This window comes from Crocuta crocuta, unplaced genomic scaffold, assembly GCF_008692635.1.
Source record: "Crocuta crocuta isolate KB4526 unplaced genomic scaffold, BGI_CrCroc_1.0 scaffold174, whole genome shotgun sequence".
In the NCBI taxonomy this organism is placed as follows: Eukaryota; Metazoa; Chordata; class Mammalia; order Carnivora; family Hyaenidae; genus Crocuta; species Crocuta crocuta.
The window spans coordinates 4542936-4567666 of NW_027530330.1; the positions used below are offsets into that span (position 1 = coordinate 4542936).

General features: G+C 34.4%; 1 protein-coding gene across 2 annotated transcripts in view; it reads right to left on the reverse strand.

Annotated features, from left to right (window-relative positions):
- Positions 1-24731, reverse strand: part of LOC144232810 (multidrug resistance-associated protein 1-like) — an 83490-nt gene that overhangs the window by 52808 nt on the left and 5951 nt on the right. For both annotated transcript variants that reach the window (XM_077765655.1, XM_077765656.1), the window contains exons 3-6: positions 18590-18737; positions 17519-17643; positions 10868-11045; positions 2054-2308 (exon numbers count right to left, since the gene is read on the reverse strand). In XM_077765655.1, the coding sequence (XP_077621781.1) occupies positions 2054-2308; positions 10868-11045; positions 17519-17643; positions 18590-18737 (706 nt within the window). The remainder of the gene's footprint in view (positions 1-2053; positions 2309-10867; positions 11046-17518; positions 17644-18589; positions 18738-24731) is intronic.

Below are 24731 nucleotides of genomic sequence, written 5' to 3' on the forward strand. Positions count from 1 at the left end.
TTTTATCATATATATTATAATAAGTATCAGGAATAAAAATAAAAATAAAGGTATGTATAGTATAAATAAACTATCTTGAGCATTAATACTTTGGAAATTAAAGTGATTAAAATGATATTTTCAAATACTCTTTTTTGGCAAATATTATATAATTACCGTATAGTTACTCAAACATTTAACATTTATATATTTTACACTTATCATAGCTTTGTTATTGCTACTTAAGGATTTCCTCCAATAATATTGTCACAATTATGATATAAATAATAAGTACAGTGTTAGTATATCTAACAAAATATGCATTTCAAGTTAATATCCATAGTATTGTTTGTGTGATTAAAGGCATATTTTCTGTTTATTATATTTATACATAGAATTGTAGTCTCCTTGAAAGTTTTAGGGCTCTATATTAAGGTCCCCCAAATGTATTTCCATTCCTAAAAGTTTCTATTTAAATTATTTAAAATCTAGAACTTTTAAAAGCTAGTTTAAAAATATTAATTATAATTAAAAACTTGTTATTCTAAATACTAGTGTGTTAGTAACTCATAATTATTTCATAGTTATATGGTATTTTCTAGTTTTCACCTCTTAAGACTAGTATTCTTTTTAGTAATTATTTGGTAATTATTTCAGTAATTATTTGATGATTGATTTATATTTAGAAAATTCAGAAAAATATAAAAGGTGTAAATCCTCATTACTTAAATGTATTCAAGTAGTAAGTGAAAAATTCCCCCCGCCCCCTTCCGTCTAGCTCTACTCTACAGATAACTATTCTTAAAAGAATGGTGCTTCATTTCTAGATTATTTCAATGCTTATACAAATTCATTTATATCCACATCTGTATCACTTCGTTTACACATCTCTATTACACCGATGTGCACAGGTATATTCATAATTTAAAAACTAGATTAAGGATATATATGTACATGTAGGCATAAGACACAAATATATATGCATACATGGGTTTCTTTATTTTCTCCCTAACATATGATTGACACATCTCCATGTCAATACATAGGTACTGTTAATCTTTTATCCATTTGAAAATATAAAATAAGTGTGATAAGCAATACACCTGCATGTGTGTGTTTACTTTAAATGTGAAACCATTCGTCCCTCCCCTTACACTATGTTTTTTAGTGCAATGAACTATATCCTGTTTCTCCATTTCTACAGTACAGCATGGTGCACACTGTCTGCCATATGGCAGATGTTGAATAAGGTATTGATGGTAAGATGACTGAATGTAAAGGAAGAATATTAAAATTATTTCGATCGTGCACTTACTATCTACTTTCTGGATGCAGTCACTCCTTGCTCACTGTAACCCACCAGCCTCCCTGCCACTCTTCAGACAAAACAAGCACACCCTTATCTCCAGGCTGTGTCCACACTGTCCTTTTGCTTAGTAAATCTTTTTCTCAGACATCCACATAGATTGCTCCCTTATCCTGCTGATATATCATATCCTTCCTGAGGACTTCACTAACCCTGTATGTGAATGCCACTCTTTGTTACTGTATCACCCTAGCCTAATTCCTATTTCTTCGTACACAAATTAACATCAGGCACTATGTTATTTATTCATTTTTTTTTTATTTTTTTTAATGTTTTATTTATTTCTAGGAGAGAGAGAGAGACAGCGTGAGCAGGGGAGGGTCAGAGAGAGAGGGAGTCACAGACTCTGAAACAGGTTCCAGGCTCTGAGCCGGCAGTCAGCACAGAGCCCGACGCGGGGCTCGAACCCACAAACCGCGAGATCATGACCTAAGCGAAAGTCGGACGCTCAACCGACTAAGCCACCCAGGCACCCCTATTTATTCATTTCTGAATGCCCATCTCCTCCAGTGAAAGCTGGAACTCATCGGTTCTTCTCACTGCAGTACCTCGGCACAGAACAGATGTCCAATCAATACCAGTTCCATGAACGAATGATAAAGTTGGATTATCCACATATACAGAATTTGCTAGATGGTTATTGTCAACACAAGTCAGAAAACTTGGCCTCAGTTTGACACCCGTAACAGGAGGCAGTCTTCTTCTTACCTTTAGCTTTTTTACTCTAGTTGCAACTAAAGCATTTATCGGTATAAGCAACGCCAGGACTGCCGCCCCTGCGAGCACCGCAGGACCCAGCTCTTGCCAAAGCAGTGATACAGCCATCAGGATTTGCAAAGGGGCCGACCAGAGGAGACTGAGGTTTGCTGTCAAGTCCATGAGCTGCTGCGCATCTGCTGACATCAAGTTAATAACTTCGCCAGTTGAAAACCTCGTTCGAGACACATTAGATAAAAGTAGGGCCTAGGAAAAAAAAGAAGCAAAATATTTAAAGAGTTCTAGAAATCTTAGAATTTGGGGCATTATTATCGTCAAACAATGGTAACTTTTAATATTAATTTTTAATATATTTAGGAACATGTTCAAGATTATTTATGTATTAGGATTATAAAATAGTGAGACGTTTTAATGTTTTACAGGAGGAAAATATAATTATTGATCAAAACATATAGTTTTGAAATTCACTGCATATTTGGATTCCCAAACAAATATCTTCACTAAGAATCCTTTGCTGATTATAAAATTGCAAAAAAAAGAAAATCTGTTCTAGGTGTGTTTGGCTGGCTCAGCCTGTAGAGCATGTGACTCTTGATCTTGAGGTCATGAGATTAAACCCCACAATGAGCATAGAATTCACTAAAAAAAAAAAGAATCTATTCTATATTTTTGCATTGAGGATCTTCTCTATTCATTGACACCCCTAAAATGCTAAACCATCTATATTTTATCAATACAAAGTACATAAATGAATCAATAAATATCTAATGAATGCTGATAAACAGTACTATACTTGAAACTAGAAAATTTATAAATGACACTGTCCTAATTCTCAAGAAGATTATAATCTGGTTGTGGAGTCTGCTTACCACCCCCTCACACACATATACCTCCCACACAGAATTATCGTAAGTATAAAAATAGCTAAGAAGGGTTATGGGAATTTAGAAAGATAAAAATATTGGAAAGACTTCATGGAGCAGATGGAAATACATCTTTTCTTCCAAGGCCCAATTCTCACTTTCTCTCTATGCACGTTATTTTAATATTTGTATACTGAATTCAATATTCCCAAGTTTAATTATTGGTAACTCTAACTAATGTTAGAAATTCACTTCTTTAATTCTCCACTGACTTAAAACTCCCAGTGAAATGAATAAATAAACTGTAAAAGTAGTGGGAAATTGATATTTATACTGACTGGAAGCTTGACAAACGTCCATTCATATAACAAGAATTTTAAGGAATGTCTGCATTGATTTAAAGAAAGACAGGATAGACGGCGGGGGCTAACAAGAGTAAATGTGATACAGGAAGCACTCAAAGTCCATTTTTTTTCAATAAACAAATAATAAAAAGTCAAAGAAAAGGCTCATCTGGAAAATAAGTCGGTAGGATTTTCAGTGGAACTCGCTAATATTCCTGAGGTTAAGCAGGAGTTCTTCATGCAAGGGGGAGGTACAATCTCCTTGGGGGATGGGGAGTGGTCTGCACAGCTGGGAGTGTCACAAGGTTCCAGAATGTCCCTAACCTTCATGGCTGCTACAGTGTTCAGTCCTTGTTTACATTTCTGCACAGTAAATTAGAAACAGTTCCATTACTGACTAGTAAGAGGGGGACAGTTGTGTTAGTGATAAAACAGAATGACTACTATTGCTACAAGAGGGGGATAAAAGGAAAAAATACTAGTCACTATGACAGTTAAGTTTTGGCCATGTCTCCCCCAAAGGTAGGTCTTTAACCTCCCACTAATATGTTACTGATCATCTAATGGCCAAGTGAATCCATGGAAATCCAAGAACTGTAACTCTCATTTCATTAAGTCTATAACATTTCTTAAGAGGGGTCCATTGATCTCTAATAGAATCCACCAGCAACTTATAATTATAAAAAGTGATAAACTATTTTCTCTACATTTATTGAAGGAAAAGTTAAATAGTATTTAGTATTTATGAAAATACTAGCAGATTGAATAGTTCAAAGTACCTAAATTACCCAAAGAATCAAATAAATGACCTATTGGGGGGAAAATATCACAAGAAATATGAGAAATATATGAACATCTCTTTGTAATCTTATAGTAAAAGAACATGATAACAATTAAAAATGAGTAAAAACAAAAAAATAAATTAAAATTGAAAATACAACTGTCAATTGTTTAAAAATGCAATGGAGGCACCAAAGGCCCAAATGGATATTACAACAAAGAAAGTCTTTTTTTTAATTTTAGTGTTTATTTTTTAGGGTGAGAGAAAGACAGAAGGGGAGGGGGCAGAGACAGAGAGGGGGACAAAGGATCTGCAGCAGGCTCTGTGCTAACAGCAAAATTCCCTAAAATGGAATTCTTAAACTAGTAGATATGTTCAAAAACTTTTCCCAGATATTAGAAAAAATACATTTTTAAAAAATGAAATATTAAAAAAATGATTAAAGGCATGGAGGAGTTTCAGGAAGCTATACATCCATGAGATATAAATATACACACATATATGTATATATTACATAAATATGTTTTAAGTGTAGTATATTTATATTAACATATTAAATACATAGTGTAAATGTATGTTATTATATTAAATATGTTATATTCATATTAATGTATTTNTACATTTAGAGTAATGAATAACCAACTTCTAGGGTGAAATGCCTGAGTTCCAGGACCAGCCAGCTACTCTCTTTCATAACTCTTTGAAAATGGGTAAGTTAATTGTTGTGACTTTAAGTCATTAAAGCATATATAAGCAATATATCTACAGCTACATCTATATTTATAACTGATTGTGTATCTATTTATATGTACATAATAATGCTTAAAACAAAGTGCAACAGATACATATGTTTGCATGTGTTTATTATATGTGTTTGTATATTTTATATATATACATAAATACATAACAATTACTTTACAAGTAAAGAATGATAAGAAATAATTAAAGATAAAATAGAAGACAATCTCTCTGAGTGAAGAAAAGATTTCAAACCAGAAGCAGTCAAGAAGTACCAGTCAATTTAGTTAGAAAACAATACGTTTCTTATCCTGGTAAAATTTTCAAACTCTATAATGTTAAAACCATCCTTAAAAAGAAATACTTACGAGCACCCAAAAATAGTAAAATTAAAGTAAAACAGGTTATCCAGAAATGCTGGGGTAAGAGGTGGGGGGTGGCAACAACTGTCAAACCTACGGTCAGAAGACAACACTACTATGGTTATAAAGAATGTATGGAAAAAGCACTTTGATATGTATTGAGTAAACCATATGTATTATGAGTGAAGATGGCAAACAAGGAAACAAAACAGGCAAAAAGTGACAATAATAGGAAAAAATTCAGTGTATGCATATATGAAAGTTTCTGCTATGCATTTATTTAAATTTGTTTGTATATAAGAATAAAACATTTAAATATATAGTCAGATTAAATACAAAAAAGAAATCATAAAGAAATCATATAACAAAGTATATTCTCAACATATTTGGTAATGATGTATTATGAAATAAATAATAGATTATTAAAAAGTGTATTATACATACATATGTATGCATGTAAAATAATTATGAGAAGAAATTAACATCAATAATTATCTTTGCAATCTAGAATTATGAGAATTGCCGTCATTTTCTCTTCCCAATTTTATGTATTACACATATTTTCTTCAATATACAAAAGAAAATTATCTTTAAAAACTAACTGCTTTCAAAACATTAAGATTAAAGGTCACTATATACTTGGATATTGTTCTGCATTGCATTTTTAACATTAGGAGCACTGATTTTTTCTTTCAATATTTTTTTCTGCAAACTAAACTTTTATATTTCTGTGAGGGACAAAATTCACAAGGCATGAAGAGAAATTTAGTTACCCTTTATTCCTAAATTATGCAGTCTAAACTGCCTCTTTGTTACATGAAACAATTTGGAAAAATCCTGCATTATGACACCACAATTACACTGGATGATGCAACATACTGCAGAATTGTCCAGTAAAAAGCATTTAAACTGACAAAAGAGAGAAAGCAACTCTGAGGTAAAAAGAAAAAAAAACCCAACTGTAAAATCTAAAACCATATAAAAAGTTGGGAGTTTATAAATACTCTTTAATCAAAATGAAAATTAGCCAATTTTCATTTACCAATCATATTGTAATCATAATCACATTCACAAAGCTCTGTTATTTTTAAACTCCATCCAAGTTTCAGATTTCTTTTCTAGAATATTTTCTTTACCTAATCTACACACACACACACACACACACACACACACACACACACACACACACACACCACAGGTAGGTGACTCGTCACTTTTTGAAACTTCATTGATTTCATCTATTGAATTATACTCTAAGAGCCAGATGGGTCAGATATGGCTCTAGCCTTTAAAACCTCTTACTGACTTAGAGTGATCTTGATTATCACTGAACTTAATTCACTCATATCTCATTTTATCATCTGATGGTGAAATTTGTTTGCCATTTCACATTCTCCCTCTTAATATGTTTGTCCCTTTCTAGATTCACTGTCATGGTCTTGGTTCATATCGTTATTTCTAGAACTACTGAAATAGTTCTAATGTATTCCTTATTTCGAACCCTACCTATTTTCATTACTTTCTCCTGATTATCTATCTGTCCTATGGCTCAAATGAATCCCAACTTCCTCTAGAACTAAAGTACATTTTTACAATGTATTTTTCAAGTTTCTAAAAAAATGAGCTACAATCCCTTCTTTTTTATCATCCTAACCCTCCTCACCATCCTGCTCATAAAATATTATCTCTAGCTAAATTAATCTACTCATCATTCTCTGAGCAAGCCATGTATTCACCCATGGACTCTCCCCCATCATATATTTCCAACAGTAGAGCCTCTGCCTCATGCAGTTCATCCTTCATGCCTACATCATGCAATATTATGCAATATTAAACATGATATTTCTCCTGATCATAACTGCTATAAGTCACATAAATCACATAATTTAGAGCTGGAAGGACCCTCAAAATTCCTCACCCAGTGATTCTAAACCAAAGGTTACTATACTTCTAATAAGATACGGTGTACCTAAAGGTAGACCCTCTTAACATTTATAAGACCCCATTCTCCTTCAATTCCTCTACATGCAAAACAACATGCCACAATTCTCTTTCTGACTCTTAAGTGCAGAATTTGGATTCTGCCTCTCCTCTTCCTGATCACACTAGAGTGGGGTCTATTTTATTTTAAAAAATATATCTGGGGTGCCTGAGAGGCTCAGTCAGTTATGTGTCCAACTTCGGCTCAAGTCATGATTTCACAGTTTGTGAGTTCAAGCCCCACATCAGGCTCTCTGCTGTCAGTGCACAGCCTGATTCAGATCCTCTGTCTCCCTCTCTCTACGACTTCTCCTCCCTCTCTCTGTCTCTGTCTCTCTCTCTGTCTCTGTCTCTCAAAAATAAATTAAAATTAAAAAAATTTTAATATATATATATCTAAATTTTATCAATTTTCTTGCTNGCAATGTGTGGTTATTAAATTTAATTAAAAATAAAAATTCACTTCCTTAATCTTATTAGCTACAGTTCAAGAGCTCAATAATCATATGGGACTAGTGGCTGCCAAACCAGATAGTGTGGATGTAGTACTTTTTTAGTTAAATCTTTTTTTGAAAGTTTTATTTCATTTCCCTTTATTTATTTTATTTTATTTCACTTTATTTTTTTCAGATATCTCAAATCCTCATATTATTCCTTCAATGGAAGATAATACTTTGGTTTCTCACTCAAACCTGTTCTCTTTGTCAGCACTCCATGCTCCAAATCTCTCGTTTTTCCTTCTCTCCTCCCTCTTAAAATTTGAGATCTACTGGGGCTCCTGGGTGGATCAGTCAGTTTAAGCATCTGACTTTGGCTCAGGTCATGATCTCACGGTTTGTGAGTTTGAGCCCCACATTGGGCTCTGTGCTGACAGCTCGGAGTCTGGAACATGTTTGGATTCTGTGTCTCTTTCTCTTTCTACCCTTCCCCCACTCTCTCTCTTTCTCTATTTCTCGTTCTCTTTCTCTCCCAAAAGTAAGCAAACATTAAAAAATTTAATAAAAAATTTAAATTGATATATATTTAGTTGACATATAGTAGCTTCAGGTGTGTAACATAATGATAGGATATTTGTATACATTGCAAAATAATCACAAGTCTAAACATCCATCACTACACATAGTTACAAAATTACACAATATCTTGTGATGAGAACTTTTAATAACTACTCTCTTAGCAGCTTTCAAATACAAAATACAGAGTTATTAACTATAGTCCTCATGCTGCACATTATATCCCCTTGACATTTATTTTTTAACAATTTTAACTAGAAGTTTTGTACCTTCTGATCCTCTTCACCCATTTTTAAAAATCACAAAGATTCTACTGGACAGTGTTTGGTGCAGGAATGCCCCCAGGCTGCCTATATTAAACCCAGGACTAACTGACACTGCTTTTGAAGCATATTTTATTTCCTAGTCGAGAATTGTCATGGAGTTGCTACCTGTGAGCTAAGGGGTATCTGAGCTTTGAGACTCATTACCTCCTAAATTGATAAAGTAGAAAGAGGCTCCTGCTTTTTCCACAAACCTTAAAAATGGTATTCCCTGACCTTTATTCCAAACGAGCAGCATGTGAATGGACAGAGAAGAAGAAAGTCCTAACAGCTCCCCTCCTCAGCAAGAACAGGGTCTGAGATCAGGTTTACCCCACTCTAAAAACAAGTCCTTGATGAACTAGAGCCAATGCCAGATTAATGTGGGTATCTGGTGCCACTATGAGAGACATTTTGGACATTGAAGGTATCTAAATATGATGAAAATCAGAATTCTACAACCTATAAAGAGAGAGAGAAGAGAAATTTAATACCCTAGTTAGTCCCATGGAGAGAGACCCCCTCTGAAAAGCAGGTGTAGGACAGGAGACTCAGAAAAAAGCCAGCCTTATATCAGTGGTAGGTGCACATGCTACATCAGCGCATCAATGCAGGTTATAACAACAGGTTGTAATGTCTTCTGCTGCTTGTTTGATGGACTTGGAATTAAACTGTCATGCCTATGGCAAGATCTACTGAGCTGGTTTGATTGATATAGTCCTTTGATCCTGAGTGCTCTTTGGTCTTAAATAGTCCCTCTAAGGAATCTATGGTTTCATCCCTGTAGTCAGTGTGACCTTTTACATTATTATCTCCAGGGTCTCTGCCCTTAATAGAGTCACCCACAATGCTTGATTTTCTTTTTTTTTTTTTATTTGACAGCTTGTTCTAATTTCTACCACATTCCCCTCTTTTATATTTGTAAATCCACCCAAATCCTATACCCAAACTCCAATGCCTTAATCACTGAATGAAATCTTGTTTCCTATGGACTGTATATCAAAAACAAGTGTTAACCCTTAAATCAATCCCTAGACTCATTGATATCTTTCCTCCCTATTAGGAATTCTCATAATTTATAGCGTCTAGAATTATGACTGTGGCAGTATGACCCGCCACTTGGGCTAAAACCATTCCATACTCCCGTTTTGGCCCCATATGGCCAAATGGCCTGTAATGGTTCCTGCCCAGCTCAGCCCAAATTATAATACTTCCTTCCATTCATAAATATCCTAGACCTTTCCCAAGGACCACTTCAAGGCTTCCTTTCTACGTGAAACCTTCTTTAACTGCACAACATCATTGTAGATTTCCTCCTCTTTTGACCTCATATAAAACCTGCATTTAGTTCCACACATTAATTATATACGCTAATAATTCCCCCTAATTTCTTGAAGAAGTGGCTTGTTTATTTATTTACTCAGACATCCAGCTTTTTTAAAATTTAAATGTTTTTATTTATTTTTGAGAGAGAGAGACAGTGCATAAGCCGAGGAGGGGCAAAGAGAAAGGGAGACACCGGATCCAAAGCAGGCTCCAGGCTCTAAGCTGTCAGCACAGAGCCCAGTGCGGGGCTCGAACCCATGAACCATGAGATCATGACCTGAGCTGAAGTTGGACACTCAACACACTGAGCTACCCAGGTGCCCCAGACATCCAGCTTTTGTAAAAATGTATATAACAGTCACTCTCCCAGGTAATAAAGGTACAACAGGTAAACATGTTTCTATTCCAAATCTTAAAGAGCCGCAATTTACAAAAGAGTAGTAAGAATACAAAATATCTTTAAATGGGTAATTCAAGTGATAACTAAGAGAAGGAAGAAATTCTTTAATGGTTTTTAATTATAATATAAATAAAAGGCTCTGGATGGTAATGAGGTGGCATTTAAAATTGTATTTTCAAGAAAGAACAAATTAACTTCAGGGTTATGATAAGCATAAGTATCAGCCAGGTTTCTTTCTGGGGGTGCAGAGGCAAGAGAAGCAGATAATGATTGCATAGAGAAGAATGGTTTTGTTTCATGAGAAAGCAAAGTAGAGTGAACACAGGAAGAAGGAAAAAGTAGTTTGTAAAATGAAAATGATCATGGAAGGAAGAAATGTTCATACATAAACATAGACAAACACGAAGACATTGAATGCTATTCACTTTGTGAGGAGGAGTTCAGTGACACAACAGTGGACAGAAACTATCATCTAGTACCATGGACGAGGGCTCACTAGAAGTTACAGGGGCTGTAAGGACTAGGCAGAACCCTATAGAAAAATTAATACAACCAGTATTGACGAGTCAAAGTTCTTTTAAACCAAAGTAAATGTATATTCAACAGGCACCCTAAGAACTTTTAATATAATTTCCTATTTCAAACCATACAAGGAAAGAATCCATTTAGAAATTGAGAATTCCTTAATTTTTATACCTTTTTGTAGATGAGTCCAATTACAGCTGTCTTAATTTTTGCTGAAGTGAGCATGTTAAAACGTTGATATTGCTGAAGGATCAAGGTTTGCAAAAAGACTACAAGAAAAAGTGCCAAAGCATAACCATAGCCGCTCCATCCAAAATCCTGGCGATGTTCACAGAAAATAATCATTTGCCTGAATGTCATATAAAAATTGAAAAAGGGGAAGAACTGTTAAACATCTGAAGCAGTTAAATGCTAATGAGAGTTAAGTGTCATCAAATTGTCACACACACACACACACTCTTATTCTTGTAGAATTTAGTGATTCATCACGTACATATAACATTCAATGCTCATCACAATTGCCCTGTTTATTTTTAATTCAAGTATTATATAATAAAATTAATAGAATCAACAGTTACTTTCAGAGGCTTTTGAGTACAGGATTATTTTCTAGTGTGTTAATGGTAATCTAATCAATGAACTGTTCTGGTCTAACTTCATGAAAGTTGAGACATAGACATTTAAAGCTTCTTTTTTATCATAACCATGCATTTTGTTAAATATGGGGAAACATGACAGTTAAAATTTAAGTATTGAATCTCTTAAAATGCCACACAATTTTTTTTCAAAGGCCTGAATTCTATCTCACCTTCTATTATTACTTTTATCCATATCCAATTTCCCTCTACTCGATCTTCCCTTATTTTCTCTTAAGTTTGGTGACAGCAGGGCCATGATGTCAGGTCAATTCTGGGATACAGCTAGACAGTGGGGATGGTTCAAATCATAACTGTCTTGGTTGCTTATTGTTCTTCAGCTATACACTGGTTAAAACTCAGAATGCCCGATGTCATTGTTAATAACATATAGTGGTATTCTTAACTTTTTTTAAACTGCATATATGTGACTAATAATAATAATAATAATAATTTAAAAATACTACATATATTCTACATAATGGTGAAAACAACTTGGATATACTCTTTCGAATACAGATTAATATATCATTTATTTTGCAGGTTCAATTCTTGGTTTAAGTAGTCTCTGTTATTTTGTAGGTAAAGAGTATAATACTAGATGTTTTAGAAATATACTTTTTTTCATTGTATGATTTTTTAAATTTTAATTTTACTTTATTTTTTACATTTATTTATTTTTTTCTTTCATAGTTTATTGTCAAGTTGGTTTCCATATAATACCCAGTACTCATCCCAACAAGTGCCCTCCTCCATGCCCATCACCCCGCCTTCCCCTTTTCTTTCTTCCCCCACCCCCATCAACCCTCAGTTTGTTCTCAGTATTCAAGAGTCTCTCATGATTTGCCTCCTTTTTTTACTCTGAGTTCTGGAGATACAGAAATGTGCTTTGTCATTGTAAATAGCCATTTTAAATGAATGTAAGATTATAATCAGAGGAAACCACATGTAATTAGGTAAGACTATACCTAAATTATTTTAAGGACACTGAATTTAAAAATTCTTTGGGGGTGCCTGGGTGGTTCAGTCAGTTAAGCATCTGATTTTGGCTCAGGTCATGATCTCATAGCTTGTGGGTTCAAGCCCTGTGTCAGGTTCTTTGCTGACAGCTCAGAGCCTAGAACCTGCTTCAGATTCTGTGTCTCCTCTATCTCTGCCCCTCCCCCCTCTTTCCCTCTCTTTTTTTCTCATTCATTCTTTATGTGAGTTTACATTTTTAAAGTTTATGTTTTTAAAAAATAAAAAATTAATGTCTAAGCCTTGATCTATTTTATTCACATCTTGGACAGCATACAGGTGAAAAATTAAAAGCAATCTGTGTTGCTTTATAAATCAAGTACTTCAAAATATTAACTTGATTAAAATTATACTTTGGAATCAAATATATACCAGTGATTCTAAAATTACTATTAAAACTTGTAGTCATTGAAAACTATTTGGAGCATTGCATATTCTCAATGACACTATTAAATTATTCGATATCCCACCTAGATAAAATAATAGGAGGTTCTGTACTTATCAGTGGATCTCTATCAGATGCTATTTATTGGGACACCACATTATATTTACAAGAGCAATGTACTAAATGTTTTCTGGGTCTACAAATTAAATTTCCTGAAAGAAGTGCACTATTTTTATTGTGGATGTATCTACCAATCAGACTTTCCTTTCTCATAAAATCAAACAACTAAATGACTATCAATAAGTATCATAGAGGTTCTACACATATAAATCAGGAAGAACTAAAAATAATCTGTCATCAATACATGGTGAAGACCATAAAACCATATTAATCATATCAGATTTGAATAGTCATTTTTGTTTGACTAATATAATAAAATTCATAGAAAGAGGGGAAAAGAGTAACCACAACAATCAGCAAGAAAGATATTCCTTCTAATAGTAAATTAACATGAAAGTATTATTTTTGTATATTTGATTATTACACATACCATGTGTCATCATATCATCATAACATGACACATGAGTTATGATAACAGGACAATGTATTTTCAGCCTTATAATCAGTCCTATCTATTAATCTTCCTTATCAAAAGAAAAAATACACATCTCAAAATTGGCAAAAAAAAATTAGCTTCCCCAGGCTCAGATTATGATCATACAAACTCATAAAATCCTTTCTTTTTTTTTATGTTTCGACCTGTTATTTACTTTCTAGTTAGTTAACATATAGTTAAACCCATAAATTCTTTCTGATCATTTATTCCTCAATGTAGAAATATTAAAGCTATTCAGCTACCCTAGAATGAGAATCTCTTGAAAAAGTATAACTTTGGATAAACCCATTTATTTAGTATTCCATTCAGGAAATGTATCTGAGTTCTATGTGCCAGACTTTGTACTAGGTGCTAAGGACATAGACATTGAGTAACAGAGGATCCTTTAGAGGAGCTCAGAGTCTAGGCAAGAAGAAATACACATCAACTCATTTCAATGCAATATTGACATTACTGTTTGCAGGTAAGGTCAAGCTAGTATGTCACTAAAGTATGTCATAAAATTAGGGACACCAGTCTCTAACCCATAGCCAAGAAGTTAGCAATTCTTTAGCACCCTATAAACTGCAAGTATTTGGAGAAGATAGAGACCACATATTGCCATGTCCTATAGCTATTTTATTAAACAGTGACCACAGTGAGATTCTAGAATGAGTTTTTGAGCAGTAGTCATTGGAAAATAGGAATCAGTGCATGACTAAAAATGGCTGGGAAAATCTTGCTACTCCTTTCACTGAGAGTTAAACCTAAGTATTCTAATTCTACTCCCCTCGGCTCTGGGCTGATTTAGGGTCTTGTTTAACCAAAATAATGTGGCAGCAGTGACACTTTGACCTTACCAAGTCTGAGTCATAACAAGACTTGTCTGAGCCTCATGGCATGTTCACTTTGAAAAAATCCAGCTGCCATGTAAGAAGTTCAACTTACATGAGATTTCTGTGCTCAAGCTAACCATTTGGAGAAGCTTTGGAGAGAAAAAGACAGAGACAGACCGACAGAGGGAAAAAGGTAGATATCTGGCCATTTCTACCCATCTTAGCCCAGGAATCAGTATGTAAGTTAAGAAGCCATCCTGGACATTCCAGCACTAGTACACATAAAAAAGATAAAAGTAACCCAGCCAACAGCCAGAGCCAAGGCCCCCAAAATATGTCTCTGTTTGAGTTGCTACAGCTCTCCCCAGCCATTCCAGCTTCTCAACTAAACCCACCATCATGGTGGATCAAAGAAAATCTGTCCCTCTCTGAAATTCTGACCCACAAAATTATGCTTTGTTTCTGTAGTGTAGTGATTATTGTTTGTCTCACAGATATTTGTGAACATAATCATCATTGTTTTATGCCAATAAATTTTGACATGCTTAATACTAAGCAATAGATCACCAGAACAGGACAGGAGAGGAAGATGCTGGTCAATACACTTCTGATAGATTTCTGGCCAAGAGGAGATAACTCTATGGCAACTGCTTAAAAACAGCTGGCATATACAAAGGGGGGAGGCAGAGGTAGAGGGAAGAAGAGGTATGTTGCCTTGTCTGTGAGGGGTTTTAATCCAGCAGACATTTGGCTTCTATTTCCATAGGCAAGGGAGCCAGACTTTGGGGTAGAAAATGACAGGACCTGTTTTCTGACGGCAAAGAAACATCTTGCCTTAGATCCCCCGACCATTCTTGGTTCTTGTCTCTCTGCACTATGCACTCCTTCTCACTGTCCTTTGGTGGATTTCTCTGTCTTCATTAATTCCAAACACTGGAACAGCTGACTGTCTATAGAGGTATATACCTCTCCTTATCTATGCTAAGGTGGTCTCATCCAGAAAAATGATTTCACATACCCAATCTAATTTGTTGGAACAGTTCCCAAATGTATTATCCCAGCCAATACTTTGCTTAACTCCAGACTTAAGCTTACTCAATCTTTTTGGATTGGCTAAATGGCTGTCAGGGATCCCCAAGGCCACTCCTTAGTTAAATGATTCATTAGAAGGGCTTATAGCAGTCAGCATCTAGTCATACTAATGACTATCATTTATTATGGTGAAAGTATTAAAAAAATCAGCAAAGAGAAAAGATACGCGGAGCAAAGTCCAGGAGAAAACAAACATAAGCTTCCAAAAGTCTTCTCTCAATAAGGTCACACAAAACACACTTAATTACCCTAGCAACTAGTTGTGGCAACATATGTAAAATGTTGTCTACCAGATAAGCTCATTAGAGATTCATTATCCAGGGTGGCCTTCTAACATATGCCAAAATTCCAAACTCCTAGAAGGAAAGTAGGTATTCAGCATGAATAGTATTGATTGTTAACCAGTGTGGACATATTGAGCCACTGTTAACAGTTGTGGTAGCAGTTACCCTCCTGAATTGTAAGTTCTAGTTGCCTGCCCGAAGTCATTCCTATAAGCAGGCCTCGCAAAGAATAGCAGTCAGGCTTTCCAACGGACAGCAGTCAGTCAGTTCATTCCTTCCTGCAAAATGGCTAATATGTATTTCAAATTTAGCAAGTCCAAAAGGAAACCCCACACCTTACTCTACTCTTTCCTGAGCCATCTAGATCTCAGTAAATGGTGCCTTATTTACCTTATGACTTCAACCAAGAACTCTGAAGGCATCCTTGATTTCGCTTCTCTCTCAGCCTACATTCAACCCATCAGTATATGATGTTGACTCTACATTTAAGATAGAGCCAGAATCTGACCACTTCTTAACACCTTCATTGCTACAACTTAGGTGAAGCTACCACTGGCCTTTGCCTGGATTACCTTAGTATTTCAACTGCTGATACTTTTATCACTTTATATTATTTTCCACATAGCAGCAGAGTGATCCCTATAAAACTTAGGTCTAATCATATCAAGTCCTGCTCAAAATTTCCAACGTTTTCCCTCTTAGCACAGAATAAAAGCCTATTTCCCCATTACATTCTATAGCGCCCTTTAAAATCTCTTTCATGCTCAGACCTTTCTAACCTCAAATTTCTTCTCTGACTCTTTGCTCTAGCCTCACTTACCTCCCATGGGTCCTCAAAGTCACCAAGCATGCACCTGCCTCATGTCTTTTGCCCTCCTTGTTCTTCCTGTTTGCAACAGATATGGTCTTGGCTTCCTCTCTGACTTCCTTCAGGACTTTTTTCAAATGTCACCTTATCACCAATGTCTTCCCTAACTTCTTAAATAAAACAGTACTTTATCTCCCTACAGTGGCATTTCCTACCCTTCCTTGTATATTTTGTCCTTAATGCAGATTATTTCTCAATATCATTATATTTATTCATTTGTTTACTATTTATCTCACCCCTCTGAGTGTCATTAGAGCAGGGACTTTTTGACTTTTGTCTCTCCCCAGGGTCTATCAAGAACAGTGGCATGTAGTAGGTACTCAATAAATACCGGACAAAATACATGCCTGGACATTATCTAGGATTCAAGTAACTAAGGATTAATTCTGTTTTCATGAATTAAATAGTTCTTAAAAATTCCAACAATTTGGAAACGTAATTCAATACAAAAATATTATCATAGGGTAATAAAAAAATTTGTTTTTCCTTCATATAAGAGCTAAAGGTAGGACAATATCTTCTTGAAAAAGGTGCCACAGAGTCAAGGTACTGCTTTCATTGTCTGCCTGTAAATCCCTGCATATAGACATTAAAGAAAATATTTATATTTACATTTATATTTAATTTCCCCGGCTGATACAGTTCAACTCCCAAAAATCCACAGCTGAGAAAAATAGTAAAGGTAAATATCATTTCATTTTTTGAACATATATTTAAGACAGAGTTCCTAGATTTTAGTCATAACTCTGACATTTTCTAGCTCTGTGAAATTAGGCAAATTACTTAAACCTCTCTGTCTATTCCTGCATCCTGATAATGAGTGTAATAATATTTCCTATCTCATAGGATTGTTGTAAAGATTGAATAAGATAATTAATATAAAGAATTTAGAACAGTGTTTAGTTCACAGTTGGCTTCAGTAAATATAGACTATATTATCTTCATTCACATTTGTATTACAGGAAAAGCTAACAGAATGTCCATGACCTAAATAAAATTTGCAGTAAGGACTTTTCCTACTCTTTTCAGTACAACTTTTAGCGTGAAACACTTGCTTATCATTTAACTGTGAAGAGGTTGAAAAAACAAAAAAACAAGACTACAACTTACTTCATTATGAGTGGGCTAATGAAGGACAAAATATCAGCAAACACTTTGAATAAAGCAACCTGGATCAGGACAAACTTAAAGGTGTTCCACAATGCATACAGCAGAGATGGTTTCCTGGCATGGGCCTACATAATGAAAGAAAATAAGAAACCATGAGAAAATTGGACAGAGCAAATACATGTAAAAATAAAATATATCTATAAACCAACCATAAAATTAGTAATGTAACTCAAATATAATAAAGTAGGGCGCCTGGGTGACTCATTCAGTTAAGTGTACAACTCCTGATTTCAATTCAGCTTATGATCTCCTAGTTGTGAGATTGAACCCTGCACGGAGCTCCATATGGAGCCTGCTTACGATTCTCTCTCCCTCTCTTTCTGTCCCTGCACTCCCACTCATGCTCTCTCTTTCTCAAATAAATAAATAAATAAATACAACAAAGATAAAGTAATAAGAAAGGGACAAATTCAGTTAAACTTGAAAATATGACCTATATCATTGGAAAAGTATGTCTCCAGAACACCTGATATTATTTATACCATGTGGTATAAATGTATAGAAGAAATAGTTATGTTTTATTACTTTTGTGAATGTTGAAACTCTTTCATTAATATAATTAATATAAATGAAGTTTTATCTTCAAATTATATTTTCTTTTTGGGAATTCTAAAGAGGATCTATATGTGTGCATATATGATACAAGATATGGAGTACCTGTCTCTGCACCAAAAACTTTGGCCGTGGTCACCATATTGCTTACTTGGACAAACATATATGAGGCCATGAGATATAGAAACCATCTTTGCCATGATAATTGAGCAAAAGTACTGGTGAAAAGCCAAAGATAACATATCAGCACATTGTTCTTGATATTAAAGGGAGGAGATGCTGAATAACTTGACGACATAAATTAGTTGCAATAAAAACCTATCGTACTTATGAAAATGGCTTGTCATTTCACATATTTTAGGAACTTTCTAAATTAATACTACTAGTATCTCATATTTGGAAGAAGCTTTTACTAGTTTTCGGCAATAATTAGGTACTTAAGATTTAAGAATTAATTACCTTTACTTCTTGCCTCTCTTGATTCCTTAAAACTTCCTTTCTCCATTGTTTTTCAAAAATGGGACACACAATATAGGAAGAATCACTTTCATTTAGTTCAAACAGATCTTCTCTTTCCAAAGGTTTCTTATAGCCTAAAACAATTATTCTAAAAATGAAAGAGTAAGGCAAATATTCAGCAAAACTAATATTCAAATTAAAAAGAATTTTGCATGCATTTATTTTATTCTTTGATTTATAAATCATTTTTAATCAAAATGGAATGCTTAGACTGTGTTTTGAAAAGTCATACAACTTATCCTGTAGTTTAGTAATGTATAATAATCATTTGTAGCTTTTAGAATTATTGGGACATCCATTTATTCAGTGAAACATTGAATTTACTCATCTCATATTGAGTCACCTACTACTTACCTACCTTACTGGAATTTATATATCTTACTTTCACAGTAAAGTATTCACTGAATACTGAAAACTTCTGAAACCCAAAACTTGCTGTTCTATAGCCTTGAATAAGAGGAGATATGGATCCAACCTGTGCATCTGCAACTTCTCCTATTCCACAGGGACATTATATACACTTTGCCACTTGACTTTACAAATTGTCCAACTAGATGTGGAGTATCTGTCTGTGCCCCATAAACTTCAGTTTTGGCCATATGACCTACCTTGACCAATAGAATAGAGTCAAAGTGACAGCGCCATTTCTAAGCCAATGCCTTAAGAAGTACGACAAGTTACTACTAGTCTCAGAACTTCCACTCTCCCTCATTCAACAAGCTTGCCCCAAGGGACACTGAATAAATTATGAAAGAACAATAGGTCTAAATCAGAACTGTCCCAGGAAAACTAAGATGCATGATCTAGTTACACCACAAATGTTGTGGCAGACAATAAATTATACATATCTTACAGCTATCCTTCTACCCCATCATCTTCCTACTACCAGGAATCTTGATACTTATTCAGTTGAAAATCTCTTGAACTCAGGGTAAGTCCTTACCTCAGCCAGAGTCATAATTATGATCAGTCTAATGCAGTCCTAGTAATCTGACAACATTTTGCTTGACATTAACAATATAATTCAGTCTGCTGAGCAGAACTTTCTTTTTCAAAAGAAGGCTCAAAACTTCAAGAGGAAAAAATGTTTTGCCTCCTCCTTCCTCCTTCCTGCCTGCACTGAAGGCATAATGCTCTGATACAGAGAAGCCATCTTTGTCACCATGTGTGAAAAGCCAAATAATAAGGATGGGAAGTAGAAAGACAGAAAAACTCTGGGACCTTTATAACATTTCTGAGGTAGTTTACTAGTTTACCAGGTTATTCCCAGAGTTCTTTTCAGTAATATAAAAAAATAAATACCTATTTGTTTAAACTATAATCATTTGGCTATTCTGTTGCTTGAGGCCAAACATATTCCCAAGTGATGTAGTTCAGATATACTCAGTTTGAGCTTAGCGACATAACTTGTTCAGTAAGAAATTAAGCCCACATTTAAACTCAGGCCTTCTGACTCAACAATTTCTGTTCTTTCCATTATAAAGTACCTTATTATTCCAAGACACCATAACAAAGTGTTACACTATCCCAAATTGGGACTGTTTCATTGTCATTGTTACTGAACAATCTCTTTTGATTGACCCTGAGATGGATTTAAACTTTATAGTAACCAGAGTCTCCATGGGATTCAATTTTACTTTTATTATACTACATAATGTCATACTACAGTTCATATTTAACAAAAAGGTTTAAATGTAATAAGAAAGGACCTTCTGTAATCACGTTTCTGTTGGCTCAAATATGCTGGACATCTTCCTGCACTGCACTTTCAAAAACATATTAAGCAATAAACTACCTTTAAGTCATATTAAGTCTTTCTCTTCCATTCCATAAAATAAATATTCATTTTCAAAATAAGATTGCATTTGATTTTTCACAAAAGCATTTTAATAACATTTACTGTCTCAGCATTTTGAGTTAGAACCATGCAAAACTCAGCGGTTTTGGTTCACAGGGATAAGTGACCCCTGACTTTCATGCTGAGTCTCCAAATAATGCAGCATCTAAAAGTGACACTTATACTGAATTGATTATGATGCACATGGCTCAGTTGTTTAACCACCGTGACTTCCCTTTTCCCAGGTGTGTGCTTCTTCCACCTCTTTTGCTCTCTTGTGTATATTTNGATGCAAAACTCAACGGTTTTGGTTCACAGGGATGTGACCCCTGACTTTCATGCTGAGTCTCCAAATAATGCAGCATCTAAAAGTGACACTTATACTGAATTGATTATGATGCACATGGCTCAGTTGTTTAACCACCGTGACTTCCCTTTTCCCAGGTGTGTGCTTCTTCCACCTCTTTTGCTCTCTTGTGTATATTTAAATATGCTCATCACCCTGGCTCATCTTTCTAGCATATAAGCATCCAGGAAAAGAAGAAGCAGTGCTTCTTCAAATCCAATGATAAGGCAGCTTTTGGGGAAGCAACGAGGACTTAACAGCTGACCCTCCCTCCCAATAGTGGACCGGGTCCCATAAACTCGTGGACTTGATTCCTAAGTAGTAATACAGTTCCTGCATGCATCTTGTATGTTTTACACTGATAGTGCTTTTCAAAGGTCATTCAGTTAAGTGAATTTGATCCTCACAACTCTCTGAAGCAGGCAGAGCAGTATTAATTTCCCATATTTACAGGCAGTTAAACACCAGGAACTCCAGAGCCTGGTCAGAGTTTTTTAAATGTGACATAAACCGCTGCAAACATAACCAAAGGCAGACAATGCCGTTAAGTGTAATATTTCCACTCTGTTTTCAATTTTGTTATCTTAGAATTTTGAGTATATTTCATATTAACGAGTGTGAGTAAACATCTCATCCAACTGATATTAAGAGCAGCAACCCAATAGCAGTTGGCTAGGAAGAAGAGTGGAAATTTTGTAGATGTATAATATTGGAAAACTTGAGAAGTATAGAGACACAGTTGAATTATCAATTTCATTGTTATCAATCACCTTTTTAAATATTTCTGGAAAGCGGTGATTATGTCACGGGAGAAGGCAAAAAGTCTGTTCAACAGTTGTAGGATAGGACGAAATCAGGCAAATGTAGAAGTTTTATTAACATGTGAGGAAAAGGTAGGATAGGATAGATTGAATAGTGATCTCTGGTTAAAATAGAGATTCAATTGTGACCTGTAAAAACTTTCATTAGATTTTTCTATGTATGTCAAGGCGATTATTCTATGACAATGATTATTATAACACTGATGACAGATTATATTTGCTAATAAAGCCTTCATAATTATTTGATCATCAAAACTAGACAGCTACTGCCTTAGGAATTAAGGTTCCTAAGCATATAATTCCCTAATTATTTGTATCATCTGAGCACATTTTAATTGAATTATTCATATAATTATGGGAGCTTGAATTTGGCCTAGGAAATAATTTCTGACTTTATTCTGTAACTCAAGAACAGATCTGAGAACAATTAGCCACTGTCTTCAAAGAGACATTCTCTGAAACAATAGCTATGTTTCAGCTGCTATTGTTTAATTACCAGATAAGAAATCAAATTAGATTCATGCCAATGACAGTTACAAAAAGCAGCATGCTATAAAAATATTTCCTATCTAGTTCTGAGATGTTAAATTTAAATAGAAAATAAATGTTATAGTCAACAATTATAGCTTATTGGTTTGTTTAATCTAAGATATGGACTTCAAGATATTGAGTTGCCATATTTTAAAATTTGATGTGCCTTATCTTGCTTCTTAAGTTTAATTTCAGCTTCATATTTTAGGCCTCATAAAATGGTGTTTATAATATTTAAAATAAATGCATATAGTTTTTATAGTTTGATAATTAAGTTTTAAAAGTACAGTTACTTAAAATTAATTTTATTTGCATTATTTAAATTCTGTGGTATTCCCTGTAACTTAAAAATGATAGTCTAGGGGTGCCTGGGTGGCTCAGTCGGTTGGGTGTCCAACTTCAGTTCAGGTCATGATCTCATGGTTTGTGGGTTAGAGCCCCAAGTCAGGCTCTGTGCTCACTGCCAGCTCAGAGCCTGGAGCCTGTTTCAGATTCTGTGTCTCCCTCTCTCTTTGACCCTCCCCTGCTCACGCTGTCTATTTCTCTCTCAGAAATTGATAAAACATTAAAAAAAATTTTTTTTTAAATGACAGTCTGAAATTTTTAAAGCCAGAACAGATATCACTCTTTCTCTCAACACACAAATGAAATATAATTCAGGTTCGAAAAATATACATAAACAAATTTGAAAAATCAAAATCATTAAGTGTAATTAGCCCACATTTACATAATTCCTGTTTAACTTTTCTTTTTTCATAGTGTATAACTTAATGTAGTCTATTGGTGTAAAACTTTTGCCATTCTTTTTAAGTGATTCCTAGATTTCTGTTAACTCGGAATTCTTATAATTCAACCCAATTATTTGCTTCTGCCCAATTATTTGCTCACCAAGTATATCAGTTTTCTATTTAAACTGCTTTCATAAAAATCACCAATGAACTTTACATTCACAAATTCAATGAAAATACTCAATTCTTTTTTTTTTAATTCACCTCTCTTCAGTATTAGGCACTACTGACCACCCCATTTCCTCCTTTTTTGACAGTTTCCATAACTTTCAAACACAGTCTTTGGTTTGTCTCTTATCCTCTGAATGCCTTTCCTTACCTTCCTTGGTAGATTACCTCTCCTTTTACCATTTAAATACTGAAGAATCACAATGTTCCATTTGTTCATCCCTTTCAATAGGCTCTGTTTCTAGATGATCTCATTCATACTCATGGCTTCCACTACTAACATATAGTCAATGACTCCCAAGTCCATATTCATAGATCAAAAGCCTATATATCCAAACACCTATTTAATACTTTTTATGGGAATGAGTTAGACATCTTAAATTGAAGCTTCTCTAAACTGAACATAAAGTTTTTTGCCACACCTGAGTCTGACAGTTATTTGAGCCAGAAAATGATTAACATTTTTCCCAGTTCTTCAATTTCTTTATCTAATCAACATTATTAATTAGCTTTTGAATCTGTTCCTTCCGCTTCACCCTCTTTATCATTACCATAGTTCAGACTTTAACCATAAATCTACCAGGATAATTGAAGAACCTTCTAACCATTCCCTCTATCTCCCTTTTCACCTGGTACATACCACATCCACACCACTGCAAAGGTGGTTTTCCCAAGTGCAAACACAAATTACATTACTCTCTACTTAAAATTCTTCAGTGGCTTCTCATTATCTTGGGAATGACCTAGAGAACTCCTTATGATCCATTCTTCTGGCTTGAACTCTTGACACATTAACGTGCTGCAATGTGGGAGGCATCAGTTCTCTCTTCCCTCTGGTTTGCATACAGTATTTGCTCAATTTGGAACGCCACTTGGTTTAATCTTAAACATTGTCAAATGTTGGGTTAAAAGCATTAAATACTTGCAAAATATTCCCTAACTGTGCAAATGTGGTTAGATGGCGCTCCTGAAAATTGTGTTTCTTTACAATGCTTATATTGCCTTTTGCCTTTTTGGGTAATTGATAGAGCACCTTTTAATATATATAAATCTACTATGAATTCTTAGATGATAGGAACTAGTCATTTTTCTCTGCATTTTTAAAGGTTAGCATAATGCAGGGTATCTGGCCCACAATCAAACTTTTCTGTTTCTTTAAGGATTCATTGACTCATGAGAGCATAGTTGTACATCCAATTGGGAAATTTCATTTCTACCAATTATAGAAGAAGGGGCATAAAGTTAAGATAATAAATTTAGTTTCATATGATCATAACTTTTCTGTTATGGGGGAAAGAAATACACTTCTAAAGAAAGCTTCTGAATTTATAAAATTAGAAAAATTCAGCTCTTCTCTTGTTTGAATTTTAGATAAACCACATTATATGTCTTATAAAAATGACTGTGTATGTATTTTAGTAATTATATATATTATATATTACATATGTGTATATGTAATATATATAAGCTCAAATTGAGCTTGTGATATAGATAGATCTCATATAATTGTGTGAGCATTCCTAGTAAAGAGTAGAATAACAAAATGAAAAAAAAAAGCATGAAACGTGGACTCAAAGAAACTGACTTCTAA